The sequence below is a fragment of the Ylistrum balloti genome, unplaced genomic scaffold (genome assembly GCF_031769215.1).
Source record: "Ylistrum balloti isolate Yb309-2 unplaced genomic scaffold, AGI_CSIRO_Ybal_v1 Utg369794, whole genome shotgun sequence".
NCBI classification, from domain to species: domain Eukaryota; kingdom Metazoa; phylum Mollusca; class Bivalvia; order Pectinida; family Pectinidae; genus Ylistrum; species Ylistrum balloti.
The window spans coordinates 245,367-267,864 of record NW_026781975.1 but is presented as its reverse complement, the minus strand read 5'-3'; the positions used below and the strand labels follow the sequence as shown (position 1 = coordinate 267,864).

The following is a 22,498-nucleotide window of genomic DNA, read 5'->3' as shown; positions in this document are numbered from 1 at the left end:
AACAGATTATAGCTCAAAAAATACACAAGATGGTAGCAATGCACTGTAGTCAGTTCAGCTAGGATATAATGTGACCACAGTATGATCTATAAAGCACTTCTAGCCCACTAGTTCAACACCTGTTTTGATTATCTTAATGACATTCAACATTTCGGACACCATATTTGACTTTCTTACAACATAGATTAAGATAAAGTTAGACTTAGTTACTAAAAAAATTAAGTTATAAAAGTCTATCACAAAATGTCATCATCATCGTCATAACCCTGTTTTGGTTTTGCCATTTTTTTCAATAATTTCTTCTTTTTCTTTTTCCTGCCACCGCTTTCTTGAGGTGATTCAAGGGGAGGTAACTGAGGTTTGTTGAGAGGCTGAGCCTGTAGGTAGTCTGAGTTGATATGTCTGGCTTCCATAAACTCGTCATCATTTTGCTTACGCATGTCTCGTACCTCCCCTATAGGGTCTGGACGTGAATAGGAAGGATAAGGAACAGGTTCCTCTTCATCCAATCGTTCCACAAACTTTTGCTTGGATTTTCCTCTGAAAACCAAAGACACTAATGATAAAATCAAAGAGCTTTTTATTCTTAAATCTTTTTGAGTATCCACAAAAATAAAGCTGGAAATGCTGCCCTTATGTATTATCCATTTACAGTTTTTCTGAGAGAGTGTTTCTCAAATTTTTTTATTTCAAATTCGATTTATGAAACAATGTAAGCTTCTTATTTTAGAGATCTCTGTGTCAGATAAAATTTAAAGTGAAAAAATCAAGGACAATTTTCATAAATCATAGAAAGATGACTAAAAATTGTGGATAATTTCTTGAAAATGATCATGTTCTCAGGAGGACAGTGAAGATATCAACATTTGACTGTAAGCCCAGCTCTTTTGTGATAGTACGCACTATAAAGCTAGCAGTATGTGAGGTCACTGAGACCTTAGATTTATCAGTTGGATGTTTAGTGATATGACGCCATCATTAAGGTAGTTTTATGAGAAAAAGGCATCATAACTCAACTTAAAATCATTTAACTGTATGGTTGGTTGATTGGTTTATTTGTTTATTGGTTGGTTGGTTTGTCGGTTGGTTGGTTGGTTGGTGGTTGGTTGGTTGATTACAGGTTTATCATATACATGACTTTCCCTATGGCTAGGCATCGTCTCATTGACAGATGTCAGTGTTCTGCTGAGCTCTTCCATAATTTATACTGATATTATACATTTAAAGACCTTTCTCTATTTTGATATGATCAAGCTTTTATTAAAGAACCATAACTTATGTGAAACGCCATCAAGCTTAACGTAGAGTATATATCTGTATATGAACATTGTGACCACATTGACTCAGGCCTCAAGCAACATCCTAGATGTTGGATGAAGGTAATATCTCTTATAATTAATGAAAACAAAGAAAGGCTCAACATGAAACATGTCCGACAATACTGGGGTAAATAACCACTAACTAAACTCATTAAATGATATTCATTTATCAGTTATGTTAAACGATTCTCACTTCTATTCCAATCTTAAATTCTCATCAATGATATCATTTCAATAAAAGTTAAAACAATTCAAAATGATATTGCCCATTTCATGACTTCCATGAAAAATGCTTCCTTTTTGAATCAAGCTTCTGGTACAATTGAAAATTTGACTTGTCAAGAAACGTAAACCTTACCTTATTGTTAGAGTGATGTAAAATATATATATTATATACCCAAAAGTCCTGTCTGATCAAAATTGATATTGATTTCAAAGCATGTTTGAACATCAACTCTTAGCAACAATGCTAACACAAAATCCTTATTCTTTCATCTGTCATAGTACGTTGTCTATAATTTGAAAAGATAGCACTTACTTCTTAGAGCGTTGTGGAGTTGAGGGCTGAACCATGGCTTGCATCTCAGCCAGCGATTCACGGCGAGAAAACTCCTTCACTCTTGCTGTCAAACTCACTTTAGATTTAACACTGGCATTGGCACTATGGGAAAATGATATATATATGTATAGATTGTATTGTGTTTATATATATATGAAGTGCAAGACGTTTTTATATCTGAACAGATCAATAAGCACATTACTCTGACCTTAGGAAGCACCACAGGAAAGGGTTACAATTCAAGCTGGTATTTTCATGTAATTTCCATCAGATAATATTTTGTAGTACAATTTCAGAAACATTTTTATTTTCAATGACTTTATTGGTTAATTCATTATTATTCAATAGAATTTACAATATTGCCTCTGGATGTCCTCTTATAAAACTGCCAATTTTTGCCTCTCCAAAATAATGAACATGCTGAGAGACACAGGGGAGGGGAAGACATGGGGAGGGGACAGCACTCGTAATACTTTACTTGTAACCGGTAAGTTAAAAACATATTTCAGCTTTAAAGTAATCGCCCAATCTTAACTTTACTTTATTTACAAAATGAGGAAATTGGCACAGGTTTACATGAAAAAGGTATCCGTCTGTAACTTACTCTCTCTCCTTAGATACAGGTACTGTCTGCATCTTCTGTGGGTCATAGATTTTACTTAGAATTGTGTTGATGTCCTCTTCTGTCTTTGATGGGAATAATGTCCGTAGTACATTAGTCAGGTCCTCCTTCCCAAATCCACCGATACTTATCAGACGGGATATCACCAGAAGTTCCTATAACAAACCACTCTCAAAAATCATTTAGAAAATGAGATATTACCAGTGCCCCCTACATCACTGAAAAAATGCTTTCAAAGCCCAGGAAAATGTAAGCAAGAGGTTTCATTTTTATTTTCTATTTTAAATGAAAAGAATAAAAATTGTGGGAAAGAATTACCTTCAAAAAATCAACAATTATAAAATGCAATAGTCTATTAGTCCTGACTTTCATCAGAAACACTACTTCCTTCTAGTTTGTGTATATTTATGAACAATTTGGTATTTTAAACTTTGTTAATTGATACACATTGCCTTAGTATGAACACTATACACAAAAACTTATCAACCCAGTTTAAATGCAAACAAAGTTGTGTTCCAATGTTTTAACATACAGCTCTGTAAAGAAGGGGTTATGGGACTTGAATCTAGTACACTGCACATTGCTTTAATGTAACTGATGAAGATTCATGATATTTGCTTAACTGAAGGCAAAGTTATGCTCTGTACACAAAATGAAAGGTTGAACAGACTAAAGGAAGGAAAGACAAATTGACAGAATGATGAACGGGCAAAGCGGAAACTTTGCTCCCCAAAAAAATTTGAGGGAACATCAAACTAAACTTACAGCATTACATTAGATCAGTTTTATCTAGTGTTGGAGTGGAACTTAACTCAACGCATTACATAAGATCAGTTTTAACTAGAGTTAAAATAAAACGTTTTAAATGTGACAAAGTAGTATTCATTGTATGAAGATATAAGACTGTTCATGTAAATCTACTGAAGTCTTTATAAATATATTCCTTACCTGTTCCTGAATCTTCTGCATCCTTTCAATCTCAAACAACCTCTGTGTTTCATGGAGTGTTTGAGATATTTCTCTGTCAATACGGTACCTGTTGATTAAACAAAATTGATAAACTTTAAATCAAAAGCATATTAAAATACTTTGTGGTATTAACACCTACAGAATCTTTGATGGATATTAAAAGATAAATCATCTACTCCATACAAAGTCAGATAGAGTATGCAGATTTTAAGTAACTTGAAAATTCTTTTACATTTTTTGTTGCTGTTTTTGTTAACATGGATGTTCTCACTGAGTGTCCTTTATATGTAATTAAACAACACCCCAACCAATACCATAAATTCAACCAACATCTACATACCCAACACCAACACACACTCCAACCTGCACCCCTTACTCAGCCTCAACACAAACTCCCATCGCCTACATGCCCAACACCAACACACACTCCAACCTGCACCCCTTACTCAGCCTCAACACAAACTCCCAACATCTACATACCCAACACCAACACACACTCCAACCTGCACCCCTTACTCAGCCTCAACACAAACTCCCAACATCTACATACCCAACACCAACACACACTCCAACCTGCACCCCTTACTCAGCCTCAACACAAACTCCCAACATCTACATACCCAACACCAACACACACCCCAACCTGCATTCTCAACCTACACCGCTAACCTACAACCCTAACTCATCCTCAACACAAACTCCCAACATCTACATACCCAACACCAACACACATCCCACCTGAGTTCTCAACCTACAACCCAAACCTACAACCCTAACTCATCCTCAACACAAACTCCCAACATCTACATACCCAACACCAACACACATCCCACCTGAGTTCTCAACCTACAACCCAAACCTACAACCCTAACTCATCCTCAACACAAACTCCCATCATCTACATACCCAACACCAACACACACTCCAACCTGCATTCTCAACCTACACTGCTAACCTACAACCCTAACTCATCCTCAACACAAACTCCCATCATCTACATACCCAACACCAACACACATCCCACGTGAGTTCTCAACCTACAACCCAAACCTACAACCCTAACTCATCCTCAACACAAACTCCCAACATCTACATACCCAACACCAACACACATCCCACCTGAGTTCTCAACCTACACCGCTAACCTACAACCCTAACTCATCCTCAACACAAACTCCCAACATCTACATACCCAACACCAACACACATCCCACCTGAGTTCTCAACCTACAACCCAAACCTACAACCCTAACTCATCCTCAACACAAACTCCCATCTCCTACATGTCCAACCTGCATTCCAAACATGAACCCCTAACTTAGTACAGATATTGAAACCTGTCAGTTGTAGTTTGTCTTATTTATTTTGTGCCCTGCTGTTTATTTGTATTTTATAATAACTGAAGGTACAAATCAGCACATTTTAAAGAAAAGCATGTCTGGCTCAGGCACCTGAACACATATAAAACATCCCAAGCACTCCACTTTACCTCATCTGCTTCATCTCAACCATCTGTTTATGCCGTAGCAGGGCTGTCTTGATCTTTTTAGTAACATTATTTTTAGTCTGGTCTATAATCTCCTGGAGTTCCTTATACTGTGTCTCCTCTAGTGCTTTTTTTCTCTGCTTCAGACGTAGCTTTAATCGTTTCTCCAGGGCCTTTAATAGAGTAACACCTGACGCTCAGTGTTAAAAATATATACCGGTAATGTTAAACATAGAACAGACTATTGTTTTTAATTTTTTAAGTCTATCACAGGCTGACAGGGATCTGTGCAGTTGGTTCTGTGTATTTAGAAACATGTTGCCTGCCATGTTAAGGACATAAAACTGTTATACTGACATTGAACACCTAATTACATGAGGAGACAAATTGGGATGACAGGTGGCACAATGATAATGCACTCACCTTTCATCTAGCCGTCCAGGGTTTGTTTCCCTGAATAGATATGAAAAGGTAAGAGGTCACCTGCTAAACCATGTGAGTTTTCCCAGAGTACTCCTGTTTTTGTTTACAGAAATGTTCTAGTAATCGCATTTAGATAATGTGTTTGAGCTATATGAGTTTTCCCCACAGTACTCCTGTTTCCACCTACAGAAATATCCTAATATTCACATTTAAATAATGTGTTTGAACCAATGTTGATATGAAGGAAAGAATTAACATGGTAACAAACCTGTTCATGCTGCTTCTGTTTAGCTGCCAAAGTCTGTTGTAGTTTGTCTTGCTCCTGAAATAAACAATCAGTAAAAATCAATATAAAAAATCAGGGATATAATACACATATCAATAACATTTGTCTATTTCAACATTTTTTATTCCAAGATCTTAGGCAGCCGTTTCTATCATGATAGAATGTAATATTATCAATGATATCATTAACTCCCTATTAGAATGCTAATAAAACTTATGACATAAGTAAGGCTAGTTATGGGTTATAGATGTTGAAATCTGACCACAGTTTCTGCTAAGACATAGTCTTCAAACTTTCACCTCGGTCCCAAACTGGTATTTTGATAAATTTAATTGTGCCTTGAGGCAGATTAACTCTGACAGCCTATTTTTGGATGTTTAATATCTTAAATTGGATTGTTCCTTATTCCTTGGGCCAAGTGTTACACCTGCAAAGATGACCTTAACATAGTTATAACCTAGTGACCTTTACAAAGTCCTGACCTATTGACCTGAACATAGACCTGACCTTAACATAACCCTGACCACATGACCTTGACATTTCCGCAACCTGGTGACCTTAACATAGCCCTGACATGGTGACATTAACATAGCATTGATCTGTAGTATGCAGACGATTACGGAACCAGACCTTGAAATTGAGAGCAATAATTTTTTGTATTGTTAAATACTGTACCTCTCGGTATCGATCAATGATTTCGTGACATTCCTTGTTGTCTAGCACACCTCTCTCATTCAAGTCATCCATCAGGTTCATCTTAAGGTTGTTTATGGCCTTTTGCTGTTCCTGAATTTTAGAAAGTTCATGTGCCTTTGATACTTGCATTGCTGCTACCATACCACCAAGTCTTTCTTCCTGATCCTTCAAGGCTAAGGCACGCTGCTTCAACATCTCCACACGAACCTATAGCACAATATGATATTTCTAGTCAGCAAAAATACTGTAATAATCACACAGGATTCAGAGCCAATTTTCTTAATTCATCTCTTGAAACTAAAGTTTTTATAGTTTATTTAGCGGTACAGTGTGATTTTACATTAATCTGGCAAAAAGCAACAAGGAGAAAAAAAAATGAAAACTAGGTAAGGGAGATAACTATAGACAAAAACTTATTCCTTTATCTTTTAGATAGATTCAGCTCATATAGGCTAAATGAAGAGGTAATAAAAGTAAGAAGTAATTTATCCCAGATATTGATTGAAGGCATTCAGGTAATTTCATGGATGACTTCCATTTTCATTTCAAGGCACATACATTTTCCATTTCATCTTCCAGGTTCAGTTTCTGTCCATGTAATATTGCCATCCTTTGTTCAAACTGAACTTTAAGTAAGTCTGTCTTTTCTTTGCGGCTTTCTTCGTCTGATTCCTCGGCGTTGTTTTCATGTTTTCGTTTCTGTGCCTGTAATGCAGAATCTTTTGTTTAAGAGTGGGATTGGTTAAAAGAATTGTATTCGCATGTATATTCACAGAAAGGTACATTTGTTCAACATTTACATGTACATTATCATTCAGATGTACATTTGCTTGTATCTATCTAAAAATTCTGACAACTAATATTTTCACAAGAACAAGGAGTAAAGATATTAATGGCATCCAGCCTACAGACTTTCATAACAATTACTGTACAAGGGCTACCTGTGTCTGCTGCAGCTGTTTTTCCTGTAATTTGTGCATCTGTCTATCCCGTTTCTCCATTAGCTTTTCCTCTAACATCCTCTTTTGTCGAAGTTTATTCAAAGTGAGACTGCAAAAATGGATATACAAATTTCCAGTGCTTTTCCTAGAGCTCAGCAGTGTTTTGGTGCTCATTTTAAAACTTTATACTCTTAAAGGTAATAAAATATCAGTTTGTCTGCGTGCCATCACATACCAGTGTACTGTTAGGGTGTCACTATTGTGTTAACATAACTTAATTTATTTGATTTGAAAGGTAATTTAAAATAGTTTTAAACATTTCAGAATGTAACAAACTTTCTTGGTGAATGTCATCAATAAAGCAAAAGATGTTAACCTCTCTATAATGTCTAGTCTTCTAATTTTTCTGAAGTCCTTTTGTAAATTCTGCTTTCCTTTCATCAATTTTTAGTTTCATTTAAGATTTGTTGTAATATTGGTATTTTCTGGTTTTCTTTACACATTCAAAAGACAATCTTTACAATGCAGTTTGATATTCTGTTTCTCTTAACTCACTTGTTCTCTAGTTTGACCATCTGTTTCTCATGCTCCTGTAGAATCCTGTCCCTTTCTTCATCAGACATCACCATCTGTCCTGTGATCAGGTTACTGTCACCACAATCAACATATTCAAATTACTATATCTAAACTTATGGCATTTCATGATTATATGACTGAAAGCCAACTAAGGTGAATATTTTTTTTCATAAGAAATTTGATATGAAGCAAGACATGACATACATGCATGCATATTAAATAATTGTATTTCTGACCTGATATTAAGCAAAATGTTACATGAATTTAAAAAAGTGAAAAGAACCAGGTACTCATATGTGTTCTTTGAGAGTGTTTATTTCTAGCTAAGAAAAAAAAGCTAAATGGAAAGGATTATTTTCAAATTGCCATATCAGTTTACGACAACAAGTTGTCTCCCTTACTTGACTAGTTTCTCCTCCCTGTCCCGAAGTAGTGCCTGTTCTTGTTTCTCTTGTGCTTTCCTCATTTCAAGGTCAGCCCGATTTCTTTGGAGCCTCTCCTGAGTAAAATCAACCAACATAACATGAACACCAATATATTTTGTAATAAAGTTTAACTAACACTTTAAACAATACAAATTGATACTTCAAAATACTACTTTAATCTATACAGTGAGAGGCCAACACATTTATTGATAAATTGTACACTTGAAATGATGAAAACATTTCATATAGTTGCATGGGGTCTTAATGCTGGAGGAAACTGTGTGGTCAAACAGGTGACTTCATTCCTTTCACATTCATTCTGGCAGACAAACCCTAGACACCTAGGTGAAATGTGAGTGTATTTCCACTGTGCCATTCTGCTACTGATCTTGCAGTACCCAATACTTGGTAAAATAACAGGCAGTCCTTGATAACAAACTACAATTGTAATGACTAAATCAGCTAAATCTCATTGACATCATTTAGACTGACCTGTATGTTGACCATTTGATTATGAAGATTAGCCTCCTGGGAATCCTGTAACTTTGCCATTGAATCTCGATGTTTCTTGATTAACAACCGTGCAGTGTCCTCAGAAAATCCTGAAACAAAAATTATTTTGTGAGTACAATTTAAGTATTTAGGAAGCTTACAAGTTTGATCTTGAACAATTTTAACTATATTCCTTTTTTCCAAATTAGTGGCTGTTCTAACATTTACCAATTTCTCAGGACAACTCTAAAATGTTACTGTTAAGCTGATAACAGTATTTAGAGTTCAGTAATCAGGTATTATAGGGTTATTGTGGCCTTGACCTTGCCTGATTTCAGATGTTGATAATGAGATGTTATAGACTACTGTGACCTTGATCTAACTTGAGTTTAGAGGTTGATTATTCAGTATTATACAGTTACTTTCAGACCTTTAACCAGATTGAGATCAGAGACCGAACTGAATGTTATCGTTTCAACCTACCTTTGGTTTTAAGGTTGTTAATGAGCTGTTTCTGTAAATTACTAAGATCCTCTTCGGTCTGACAGGAAATTTCCTCACGTAGAGCTGCAAGGTCATGAGCATGTTCCTCATCCAACTGGTTGCTAAGTTTGAATGCCTCATCTCTGTGTTTTGACTGAAGTTGGAGCTTGCCTTCCACCAATGACAATGGATCTGTGACAGTAAATGATACCATCAGAATACAGCAAAAAAGTACCTTAGCACGTACTTGTTTGTGGTAGCTGGTGGCTACTTCATTGAACATTATACAGGAGGCACATCAAAGGCCATAAAGAGCAATTGGGGTAACTTGCCAAAGGACACCACCACAACAGTAGTCTGTTTCGGCATTTCTGAGGAACATGCCAAAAACCACAATGGGTAAAAAATGTTAAACCACTCACCTCAGGTTTTCATGTTAGATTGCATAAGTGATTGCTCTCTTTATAGAACATAAAAACATGTTAGCTGGTCTAGATCAATTTCCTATGATAATTTTCAATACTACTTTAAGATTAATTATGTGTGCCTACCCACTGGGCCATCTGTCTGGACAGAATGAGACTTTATGTAGTTTTGTAGCTCTGTGTCCTGCTGTTTTTGCTGAAATAAATGAGGGTAAAAATCTTTAAGATGTTTAATTTAAAATTTATTTTATTTCCATATTGATAGCAACCTGAATTTCCTATATCATTGGTACAAAATATTCTGCTTAACAAGAATTAACCTTATTCGAAAGTCTTAAAACAATTACATTTTCCATGAACTCGTTAAGACAGAGTGCATAATATTTCAAGTTTTAGTTCTGGAAATTATTTGAATAAGAAATAGAGAGCTGATATTAACAGAAGGTTAAGATTCATGAATTCAAATGAAAATAATTTTTTACAGATATATCACTACTTTGTTTCATAAATGAATATATATAAAGTAATTGTGCAGCATGGATAAGGCAGAGGTCTGGTTTTAAACGGCAATATTGGATTATACAGGTAACATGCTGTAAACTGTAACAATGATAAAAATTTATCTTTAAATACATACACAGTTGGTTTGATACTGCATTCAGAATAAGAGAGATATAAGGGAATCAATAACATATAGGTATGCTATGTATATACCCTGATATTACCCATGAGGGAGAGGGGACAGATAACACATATGCTATGTATATACCCTGATATTATCCATGAGGGAGAGGGGACAGATAACACATATGCTATGTATATACCCTGATAGTACCCAAGAGGGAGAGGGGACAGATAACACATATGCTATGTATATACCCTGATATTATCCATGAGGGAGAGGGGACAGATCACACATATGCTATGTATATACCCTGATATTATCCATGAGGGAGAGGGGACAGATAACATATATGCTATGTATATACCCTGATAGTACCCAAGAGGGAGAGGGGACAGACAACATATATGCTATGTATATACCCTGATATTACCCAAGAGGTAGAGGGGATTGGGTAGGTATCAGATAATCTTCAAGGGAGATGATAAAAGGTAAATGATATGAATATATTTTTTAATCAATGCTAGGTGCAGAACATAATATACTGGTATTATCTTAGAGTGATTTTGTTTCTGACAACATTAAATGTAAGATATTTATCATTGTACTGTGGTGTACTTGTAAATGATTTGAATGTCAGCAAAAACACATCAAATAAAACCTCTACCAGATTAAGCATTCGTTGCCTTTTCAGGTTGCTGAGTTTTTTGTGAAGATCATCCTCTTGTTTGCGGCGGTTCTTGTCCATTTGTTCTTTAAGGGCAATCATGTCTTTCTTGGTCTTCTCAAACATTTCTTTTGCTTCATCTGCCTCCAGAATATCATCCCTGACAAAGGTCAAGGCTTAAAGATATGATCTATGAACTTTCAAAGGTCAGAGCATCAAATATAACCAGTGGTATTGTCACTTGTAGATACAAAATTCTGATGAGATTGGAGAGAACAGGATAAGCTTTAACGTGATGAAATTGGAGAGAACAGGATGAGATTGGAGAGAACAAGATGAAACTGGAGATAACGGGATGAGATTGGAGTGAACAGGATGAGATTGGAGAGAACAAGATGAAACTGGAGAGAACGGGATGAGATTGGAGAGAACAGGATGAGACTGGTGAGGATAGGATGAGATTTGAGAAAATAGGATGAGATTGGAGAGAACGGGATGAGATTGGAGAGAACAGGATGAGATTGGAGAGAACAGGATGAAACTGGAGAGAACAGGATGAGATTGGAGAGAACGGGATGAGATTGGAGAGAACGGGATGAGATTGGAGAGAACAGGATGAGATTGGAGAGAACGGGATGAGATTGGAGAGAACAGGATGAGATTGGAGAAAACAGGATGAGATTGGTGAGAACAGGATGAGATTGGAAAGAATAAGATGAGATTGGAGAGAACAAGATGAAACTGGAGAAAACAGGATGAGATTGGAGAGAACAAGATGAGATTGGTGAGAACAGGATGAGATTGGAGAAAACAGGATGAGATTGGAGAGAACGGGATGAGATTGGAGAGAACAGGATGAGATTGGAGAGAACAAGATGAAACTGGAGAGAACAGGATGAGATTGGAGAGAATAGGATGAGATTGGAGAGAACAGGATGAGATTGGAGAGAACAAGATGAAACTGGAGAGAACGGGATGAGATTGGAGAGAATGGGATGAGATTGGAGAGAACAAGATGAAACTGGAGAGAACAGGATGAGATTGGAGAGAACAGGATGAGATTGGAGAGAACGGGATGAGATTGGAGAGAACGGGATGAGATTGGAGATAACGGGATGAGATTGGAGAGAACAGGATGAGATTGGTGAGAACGGATGAGATTGGAGAGAACAGGATGAAATTGGAGAAAACAGGATGAGATTGGAGAAAACAAGATGAAATTGGAGAGAACGGGATGAGATTGGAGAAAACGGGATGAGATTGGAGAGAACAAGATGAAACTGGAGAGAACAGGTTGAGATTGGAGAGAACGGGATGAGATTGGAGAGAACAGGATGAGATCGGAGAGAACGGGATGAGATTGGTGAGAACGGGATGAGATTGGAGAGAACGGGATGAGATTGGAGAGAACTGGATGAAATTGGAGAGATCGGGATGAGATTGAATGGGATGAAACTGGAGAGAACGGGATGAGACTGGGAAGAATGAGACACAACAGGATGCACAACATGTCTCCATATAAAAAGGTATTTGTTTGAAAAGTAAACAGTAGTATTGCCTAAGTTAGGCTAAAAAATCAATTCAATTCCTGACAGACCATAGATCTATAAAACAAACATTTCAATATCTTTTATAAAGTGACTACTTTGAAGAATAAATAAAACACATCATGCAAATTTGCATAAAATATTTACTTCTTGGCTTTTTTGATGAAGTCGTTCATATTGGATGCTAGGAAATTCAAAGTGTCTCTCATGTCATCTTCTTTTTGTTCCTAGAAACATGAAAAATGTAATTCCTCATCATCAAGATATAGAACCAGTAGTTCAGCACAGAGAAATCCGTAAAATTGTCATCTGTTAACTAATGGGTTCGTGTGATATGTGAAAAGGCATAAAGGGTCCCAGATAATATCACCATGTTTCATCATTGTTGTAAAATGAATGAAAATTACAACAAATGGTATATAAGCATACATGAGGCATCCCTCTGCTGTACTTCGATACAAAATTCAATGGCAAAAAAAACAGGTGCTTTGAAACAAACAGCATGTAGCCATTCTGCTTTGTTAATTAGGAGCATTCTGCTTGGAATCTGTCAAACTTTCACTCCTTTTTCTTCCTATATTGCCATCAAATTCACCCTTTTTATGGAGAAAGCATTCTGTAAGTTACTAACAGTTCAATGTCAGTCTTCATCTGAAAGATGAATTTGTCCCTCGTTCGAGAACAATAACACAAAATAAAAAAAAATATCCAATGATCAGATCCTCTTAACTATACAATCTGGAAAAATTCATGTATTAGTCAAACAAATTGTCTGAGATGCACTGTGGAAACTATTCAACCTAAGTTTAAAGGTCAAAAGGTCACGCAAGGTCACAAAGTTTTCTTAGTTTTTGCTTTTATCATCTGTTTTACGTTTTTAAATACACATAACATACATATCTGAAGTCTGTGCATTGGATGATGGCTGAGATTTGCTAACAAAACAATCAAACAAATGGACAAATAGAAGAAATCAGCACTTTCCTGTATTACAGAATTCAGGATGAAATAATCTTACACTAAGTTTAGACAGGCCCTGTCTCCATTCAAGTTTCTATACTAAACATACAGTAAGTCTAGACAGGGGTCGTTGTCGCTCAAGTTTCTACAATAAACTTACACTATGTTTAGACAGGGGTCGTCATCGCTCAAGTTTCTACACTAAACTTACAGTAAGTCTAGACAGGGGTCGTCGTCGCTCAAGTTTCTACACTAAACTTACACTAAGTCAAGACAGGGGTCATCGTGGCTCAAGTTTCTACACTAAACTTACAGTAAGTCTAGACAGGGGTAATCGTCGCTCAAGTTTCCACACTAAACTTACACTAAGTCAAGACAGGGGTCATCGTGGTTCAAGTTTCTACACTAAACTTACAGTAAGTCTAGACAGGGGTCACCGTGGCTCAAGTTTCTACACTAAACTTACACTATGTTTAGACAGGGGTCGTCGTCGCTCAAGTTTCTACACTAAACTTACAGTAAGTCTAGACAGGGGTAATCGTCACTCAAGTTTCTACACTAAACTTACACTAAGTTTAGACAGGCCCCGTCTTCTTTCAAGTTTCTCCTCGAGGTGCATCCTTTGTTTTGAGATTTCATCATCATAAACATGTTCAAGACGTTTCTGTGATTCCTTGTGTTCATTGAGCAGCCATTGAACCTTCTCATCATTCAGATTACCATCCACTTCCAGGTCCTTTAACATGTTTTGGTGGAGCTCTTTTTGATTGATCCTCTCACGGGCAACAAATTCCTACAAAAAAGATATTGGACATGTAATTCTGTAAACATGATGCCAAAATTATAACATTGAAAATAAGATGAAAATCACTTCTGACTTTTTTTTAATTCTGATACAATTCAATAACGCATTAAGTAGACAAAGCGTTAATATCACTTCATTATTGATGATACATTTCACTGTCATCAAGCTTAAGTTTTTCTTAAAACATCAATTACAAAGTCTTTCTTGTTCAATAAATCTCTACTTCATTCCTGTATCAAAAGAGAAAGATAGAGAAACAAGTTCTTCTACTATGCATATTCCTGTACAAATAAAATCACATTCTGAGAGAATTGATATTGCTTTAATGAAGATTGGTCATATTAGTAAAAAAGAGGTGTTTATCACTTGGTCTGAAAGATGATGGTCAGAAATGCCATATGGTTAACAGGACATACAGTACATAGCTTACAAAACCACATTTCATATTATAGGGCATTAGTTAAGGAATCAGGATCCAGTCTACCTATATATCAAAATTAAACCCAAACATTCGCTAAACGTTCTGTAATGTAATGTTTTCCATGAAATAAATGATGAAATAAAATCAAACTTGCTAAAACGTCTTGTTGATGAATAAAAGCTTGTACCTTTCTGAGATTTTCCATCTCTTCATCCTGTTCCAGCTTCAGATGGAATGTTTGTTCCTCTTGTTCTGTTTGTTGTTCCTTATCCATCATGTCCAGCAACTGTTTCCTCTCCTGCAGTGGTCAAGAGGTCAGAGTTTGACACAATTTTCTTAATACTAATTACCATCACTTATTCACTGAATTATCACAACAATCTAATAAAACTTTTTTATTCATCAATAAGCCTAGTGACTCAAATTGGACATGTGGGACTATTACAGAACAGTAAGCTCAGAGGTGTAACACATGACCTCCAGCTAAAATTAGGGAGGAGACATAATGATAGAACAGTAAGATCAAAGGTGTAACACATGACCTCCAGCTAAAATTAGGGAGGAGACATAATGATAGAACAGTGAGTGATTTTCTTCTGAAACTGCAATAGAAGTGGATGAGCTTATCAAAAGGCATAGGCTAATTACTTGATACAGTAATTAATCCAACTGTTTATCTCACTGTACCTCAAAATTCATAAAATCACATAATAAACATTACATAAGGATATCTTGATTAATTTCCCAATGAATAGTGAAAATTTCAGTCCTAAGTAAGACCAGATAGGTTCCAAAGAAAAAAGATATATTATCAAAGACACAGGTCATTTCACTGACAATGGTCCCCCAAATCAAGTTGTCTGCATAAATCAGATCATTGATAATGGGTTAACTGATTGGAAAGAATAAGTAGAAGAAACAGTGTTGTAAGGTAGGTCATGTAAGATTTTCGGTTTCTCTATAACACCTGAGGAAGGCATGAAATAAAATTCCTGCTTCTACAAACATGCTGTTCTATTAGTCCCACCATACTGAGGTTTTCCTCTCAAACTGACCTCATCTCCTATATCAGTCATGTCACTAATTAGCTTCCTCTTTTCCACTTTCTGTTTCTGGTGAAGCCTTGACATCTTGGCCTGAAATTGAAAAACAGATTTTTGTTGAAACTTAACATATCAATGATAGGCATTTATAAAAGATCTGTACCTATATTCAAGTATCTGACCTTTGGATTTACATTTCTTAGAACAATCTCAGTCTCTTAGATCATTAGTTCTGATGACTTCACTTACATGGTATGTACTTAGTCACCTTGACCTTGGCTGTTATGAGTTGATAAAATCCACGACAATTAAGACTGCCATAAGACAAATGCCATCTTAGCGGTTCCAGATGTATACATTGACAAACACATACTGAATCTTTATTTTCTGTCTAGTTAAAACCATACACAGTTTTAATGCATGGTACTCAAATATGTACATATACGCCAATAGCATATTATATTAAAATCTTTATTAAAGCACATTAAAGATTCTGACAAATAGGCTATGCACCAGACTGCATTCTCCTCCTTTGTGATTTCACCTTGTTTTTTGCAGAAAGTTTCTTGAGAAGCTTTCTCTTTTCTCCTTGGTATTCATCATCCAGACTTTTACGGAGCACACCCTTTCTCATGCGATGTTTCTGGAGTACGTTATCCTCTGTTGCCTGAGAGATATCACCATTTTGTTTCATGACTTGAACATACATGGTAGTGACTACCTCTGATGATTCATTTCTCTGATCCTCCAGATTCTCATCTACAGCTACGGTGGCTGCGATGTCCAAACTAAACCAGACATAACATAACATTTAGACAATGTTATTTTTTTGACATTATTTCCAGTAGTTACCTAGAAATAAATTAATTATTACGAAGGTTAAAAACAGATTGTCTCAGTCTTATTTTACATATACATGTACAATTTACATTAACAACTATCAAAAAAACTAAACTGAGTTTTCCAATCCTGTTAGAAATATAAATATAACTAACAGATCAAAAGGGGTTAGCTTTCAAAACTTTAAAACCATAAGTATTAGTAATTATACCAAAATAAATCTAATACACCGGAATTTACTGCAACTCACAGCTATCACCAAGTCACAGCCAATTATTTTGATAAAACATCATTATATTTATCAGGCAGCAGCAAGTTAATTGTTATACAGCAGCAAGTTTATTGTTATACAGCAGCCTAAGTTTTTTTACTTGTCAATTTCTCGATGACGTTGAAGAGGATCTTTCATAGCCAAAATTCCAACTAGACTCTCATTCTCGTCCACCAAGCTGGAAAAGAAGAGAATTTTGAAACTGCAGTGCTCTAAAAGTTTATACATTTAATATTCTATTGGAGAAATGATCATGCTTTCCAAATACACAAAACTGAAGCATTACTGAGCAAACACCAATATTGTCAGTGTAACACTTTTTCATTAATGATCAATTATTCTTGCACACAAAATATAAAAAAATCCTTATTGAGATAAGGCTTAAATGAGGTAACATAGATATTAAGTACACAAAGATATGATATATAATGAAAAACTGATATACATTTTGCACAAATAATATCAAAATACAATGTAGATTACGTAAATCTACCTGTTGTCTGTTATGACGTATAATGATTAATTAACATCTATGTATACATATATATATATATATATCTACCTGTTGTCTATTATGAAATATAATGATTAATTAACATATATATATATATATATCTACCTGTTGTCTATTATGAAATATAATGATTAATTTACATCTATATATATATATATATATATATCTACCTGTTGTCTGTTATGACATATAATGATTAATTACATCTATATATATATATCTACCTGTAGTCTGTAATGGTGTGTCCTTTCTTTGTTATAGCCTTCCCATAATCCATCACAAGACGATTTCCTTTCTCATGCATTATGACATCATGCTTAAATGGACAATATTGAGTTAATTAGCACAAGTAAACTTACTCTCTATAGATTGAACATTATGTACCATAAAGTCAGTGACTGACAACAGTTCTATGTTCCTATACGTATCCCACAGTAATACATACTTGTTGATATGCCTATCTATCTACAAGGGGAGGACTTCATTATGGTCACATAAAACAGAGTTGTTCAATGCCAAGTGTCACTAAGACAACCTATATATTGCTTTTCAGGTTAAATTTTAAACCAATATTCTTTCATTGTTCTGTAACATGCCCACCCAGTTCCCTGACTAAGTCAGAAATGATGGCCCCATGGGGTTAATATGATGACTACAGTCCACCAGGTCACTTAAGAACTTGCTTTACATAATTTACTTGCAAAGAAAGCATAATCGTAGGATTTTGTACCTCAGAAAAGGTCTTCATACAATTAACTATTTATGTTAAAGTACATGTGGAAATAGAAATATATTTAGCCCACAGATATGTAAATAAGGGAGAAAAAGCTGTAGAAAAATATGTACGATACCGATGTGTAAGTAATGGAGATATTTTGTAGACCGATATCTACCTCAAGAACACATAAATGGGGGAGATAATTCATAAGATATTATTGTATCTTAAAAACTATATAAATGCATGAAAAAAGGGGAATAACATTTGCCTCAGTTATTTGTAAATAATTACAGATAACTTTAGAATATTTACCTCATGAACATGTAAACAGATCGACATAATTAGTAGAACAACATTTCTTCATTGAAATCAAAATGGGTGAGAAACTTGTCAAACTTTAATATTTATCTCGACAACATATAAAAAAAGGGGGAGATGACTTGTAGAATAATATTCACCTCCTTGACGTGCACAGTTCTGGATCTTTTACGATTAGAAATGAATCGGTAGAGAATTACTCCTACAATAACAATGATCACTCCCAAAATGAGTGCCATAAAGAAGGTAAGAGCTGTGAGGCCATGTTTATACAGGACCTGGAAACAACAGAGAAATTGTCTCATAAAATTGAATGGCTTGAGTCAAACATTTGTTCAATATTGAAACGTTAAGGATAATAGTAAATAAATACAGGACGAAAAACTTAAAGTGATCATAGTCCTGATTCAATATACTTTCAATATTGTATAAAAAGTAAGGAAAATTTTGGAACATGTTGCCAAATCTGTCTGACATAAGTCCATCAAAATAGTTCATTGGGTGTAATGTGAAGTCAGTACATGTGATAAGATCACTCTGTCAAGGAAGTTTATCAGAATGACATATCTGTCTTAACTGTAGCATAGTGTGCTATTAGTGATGTTTTAATGTTTAAAATCGAGAGAAAATGATAAGCTATTTCAATGTCTTTTCTCGAATTTCAAAAGGCAAATAAAATAAAATTCCTTGCATTTTAGTTACAAACAAAGACTTTACCATGATTTTGTGAATTATGTCCCCTTGTCCACAATTTTGTTGTATATGTATACAACACCACATCCATACTGGACCAATAAATGATATTATATTTAGACAAATAACATACTAAAACACTTACATAAATAAATGTAAATATTTATATACACTTACACTATCAGTAACAACATCCTCACGGCTCAAACAAACTTGCATGGTTATTGGACCCGCCATCTACAACAAAATGTCATACACTGCATTATCTGGGGTTAAAAACAAAATATCAGAATTTGAAATACAAGAGATCCCTGAGGGATCTTGTTGCCCAACAGTGAATGATCTTTAATGCTTTTATGTGAGATTAATTTTTTTTTTACTTTTCTATTCTATTTTTACTCTTAATCATTTCATATCAAGGGAGTCCAACATATGGAATCTAAGAAAGAGTGATAGACCACAGATTATGGAAATTTTGAATAGACCATTGTCTAATGACAATGAGTCAAAAATATTGTTCAACATAGTGATAATAATTCACATCAGTCTTTTAACTATCTAACTATCAACTGCCTCTTGACATTTGTGATCCATTACTGCTTGAAAATACTTGCAAACAAACTTTAAACCTAACACTTGCTTCAAAAATTTTAAAACAGAAATCTATTTTTTTTTTTTTTAGCCCTATTAAGATAAAGAATATGGCTCAGCATACATTATTCCTATCACTGACAATCAACACTTCTTGATAATGATGATCCCGTGATATTGCTAGCAAAAACTTCCTAAGAAACTTTAACATGTTGATATATGTAGGAAGCTGTGTGTACCAATGTCTACACTAGAGTGACTATCTTAAGCAAACCCCCAACCCCACCCTCAACCTATTCTTCTTCAAATAAGGAAGCAAAAAATTGAATTCAGAATTCATTAAAATGGACTTTTTTCAAATCTAATTCCACAAAATTTAATAAGAAAATATTTTTTGTAAATAATGAAACAAAATCAATAAAAGTGTTAACTGGTGAATCAAATAAAAATAATAAGGTTAAATATGTTTGTATGTAAAGGGATTCATAGATACACAATATATTGGTAAATAATACTGCATAGTAATTATAACGAAATATCATTGTTTTATCTTGTTGTATTGTCACCCATACTTCACAGACCACCTTGACTATTTACCTCTGTGGCATTCAGATAGTAGGAAATACTGGAGGAGAAAAGATTGGCTCCCACAGCAAGATCTCGTCCAACACTACCAGATGGCGTAGCAATAAACTGCAGTGTTTGTCCTTCTAAACCTGTTTCATAATAAAACAAAGTGGACTTTAGCTCAAAATAAATAAACACTTCTCTGTCCTACTCCCTGAGAATATTTTTACTTGCTTTGTGCTAGCAGGATCATGAGGTATTCTTTACACATTTCAGTCTTTTTAATTTGAAAAGTGATCTAGTGTGAAATTTGATCCTTTAACCTGGACCAATACCCACCAAAAACTAATCAGGTGCAGAACTTGATGGTGCACAGAAACAACACAATCTTGAGACAATAGTTTGAACAGAGCGACAAATCAAATATGGAGCTGAAAATTCTCATAAGAATAATGTAAATATCACACTGACACAAAAATCTTTCAGTATAAGATCTGAACATATTTGTACCTGCAATATCTCCAGGACTCCATGTAAATTTCTGCTTGCTATTGACAGTGATCACAGAACTGAAGGTGCTACCAGAACCATTAATGAGGAAGGTGGACACATCATAATCCACATCTAGTCCTCCAGAGAGGTCCACTTCGACTGCTACACTGTAAGCCACAGTGTTGTTTACAGTATTGTATACCCACAGGGATAACTGTACCTTGTCTGGGTTGGCAGAGGTGTCATGTTGCTGCAGGAAGAAAACAAAGTGTTTAATAGATTCCAAAATGTCATTTAATCAGAATAGAGTGTTGAGAAAACTGATATGTACTTGAAACTATCTCAAAGTAAAGTATTAACCTTACAATACAAGAGGATGATTATATTTCATGTAGATTTACGATAAAGGGTCACAAGAGCAATAATAAAACATGGTTCACCTTGCTCACCTACATATCATTACATTCAATAAAAAAATTTAGTCATACCTCGACAATGGTTTCCACATGAAGCTTAGCTTCTCCAGTGTATGGGGAGTTGGCTGTATCGTAGATATCGAGTACATCTATAGATGTAGCAGCTTTGGTAATATATTCTGGGTAAGTTACATAACTTGCTGTGTTTATGTTAGGAGCATATACTGCTGCACTAGGGGCATAGTAACTTTGCTGTAACAAAAGAAAAACGTCAGTAAGAAAGTTATTGAATCATTTAATTATGATCTTTTCTTATCTCTAACTACCAAATTTATACCAGTTATAATTCTTTGTTTCCTGTTACCCTATTAAACTGAATTTTAGGTATCTAGGAAACATTTTAATTTTTTTTCAGTGTATAATGAAGTACTAGTGCAGTAATGATTTACAAGGAAGCACTGTTAAAGTCATGATTTACAAGGAAGCACTGTTAAAGTCATGATTTACAAAGATGCACTGTTGAAGTCATGATTTACAAAGATGCACTGTTAAAGTCATGATTTACAAAGAAGCATTGTTTAAGTCATTATTTACAAGGAAGCACTGTTTAAGTCATGATTTACAAGGAAGCACTGTTAATGTCATGATTTACGAAAAAGTGCTGTTAAAGTCATGATTTACAAAGAAGAACTGTTTAAGTCATGATTTATAAGGAAGCACTGTTTGAGTCATGATTTACACGGTTACATATAATTGATTGTGTACCCTAATTTTTCAAGCATGTTATATGTTACATACATATTTTTGTTAGGCCTAAGTTAATTATACAGGAAAGTTATATCTGTAATGATACATTTTTGTCCCTGATATTAAAAAAAATCAGATTAACAATGTCTTACAAATGAAAGTACAAGGGACAAAAGCTTGACTCTAAAACTTGTAACCTTTCAAAACTTAATTTTAAAAGCTGATTATAATCCATGTGCACCTTTAAACAGAAGTTGAGTTTGATATGTTAATTAATCTTCTGTTTAACAATATGAATTTTAAACTAAATTACACATGCAAGTATAGTCAGCTTCTAAATATGGCAGTTTCAAATGCTTTTTAAACCTTGTGTTTAATACTTAATAATGTTGACAAACACATACTTACATTATATGCAGCATAATTGTTCCCATTAAAAGATGATGTGTTGAAATCCACATACAGCTCCTCAACCCCACTCAAGTGGAAATTTAAAGCTGTGCCTGCTGTACATTGGAGATACAGCTGGACAATGAGGAGTATACCTACGATGGCTCTCTTCAT

General features: G+C 34.9%; 1 protein-coding gene across 1 annotated transcript; it reads right to left on the bottom strand.

The window, feature by feature from the left end:
- Positions 1 to 236: 236 nt before the first annotated feature.
- On the bottom strand, positions 237 to 22,498 carry LOC132544365 (trichohyalin-like). Its single transcript, XM_060207951.1, has 28 exons — positions 22,343 to 22,498; positions 21,260 to 21,439; positions 20,790 to 21,021; positions 20,310 to 20,428; positions 19,299 to 19,358; positions 18,569 to 18,706; positions 17,617 to 17,708; positions 16,979 to 17,056; positions 16,312 to 16,555; positions 15,780 to 15,860; positions 14,912 to 15,022; positions 14,067 to 14,291; positions 12,686 to 12,765; positions 10,992 to 11,151; positions 9,829 to 9,898; positions 9,278 to 9,469; positions 8,795 to 8,904; positions 8,279 to 8,376; positions 7,857 to 7,949; positions 7,302 to 7,410; positions 6,919 to 7,065; positions 6,340 to 6,567; positions 5,647 to 5,700; positions 4,959 to 5,128; positions 3,449 to 3,536; positions 2,483 to 2,655; positions 1,858 to 1,980; positions 237 to 540 (listed from the first exon to the last, which is right to left on the bottom strand). The coding sequence occupies exons 1-28, from the start codon at positions 22,496 to 22,498 to the stop codon at positions 237 to 239; spliced, it is 3,915 nt and encodes a 1,304-aa protein (XP_060063934.1).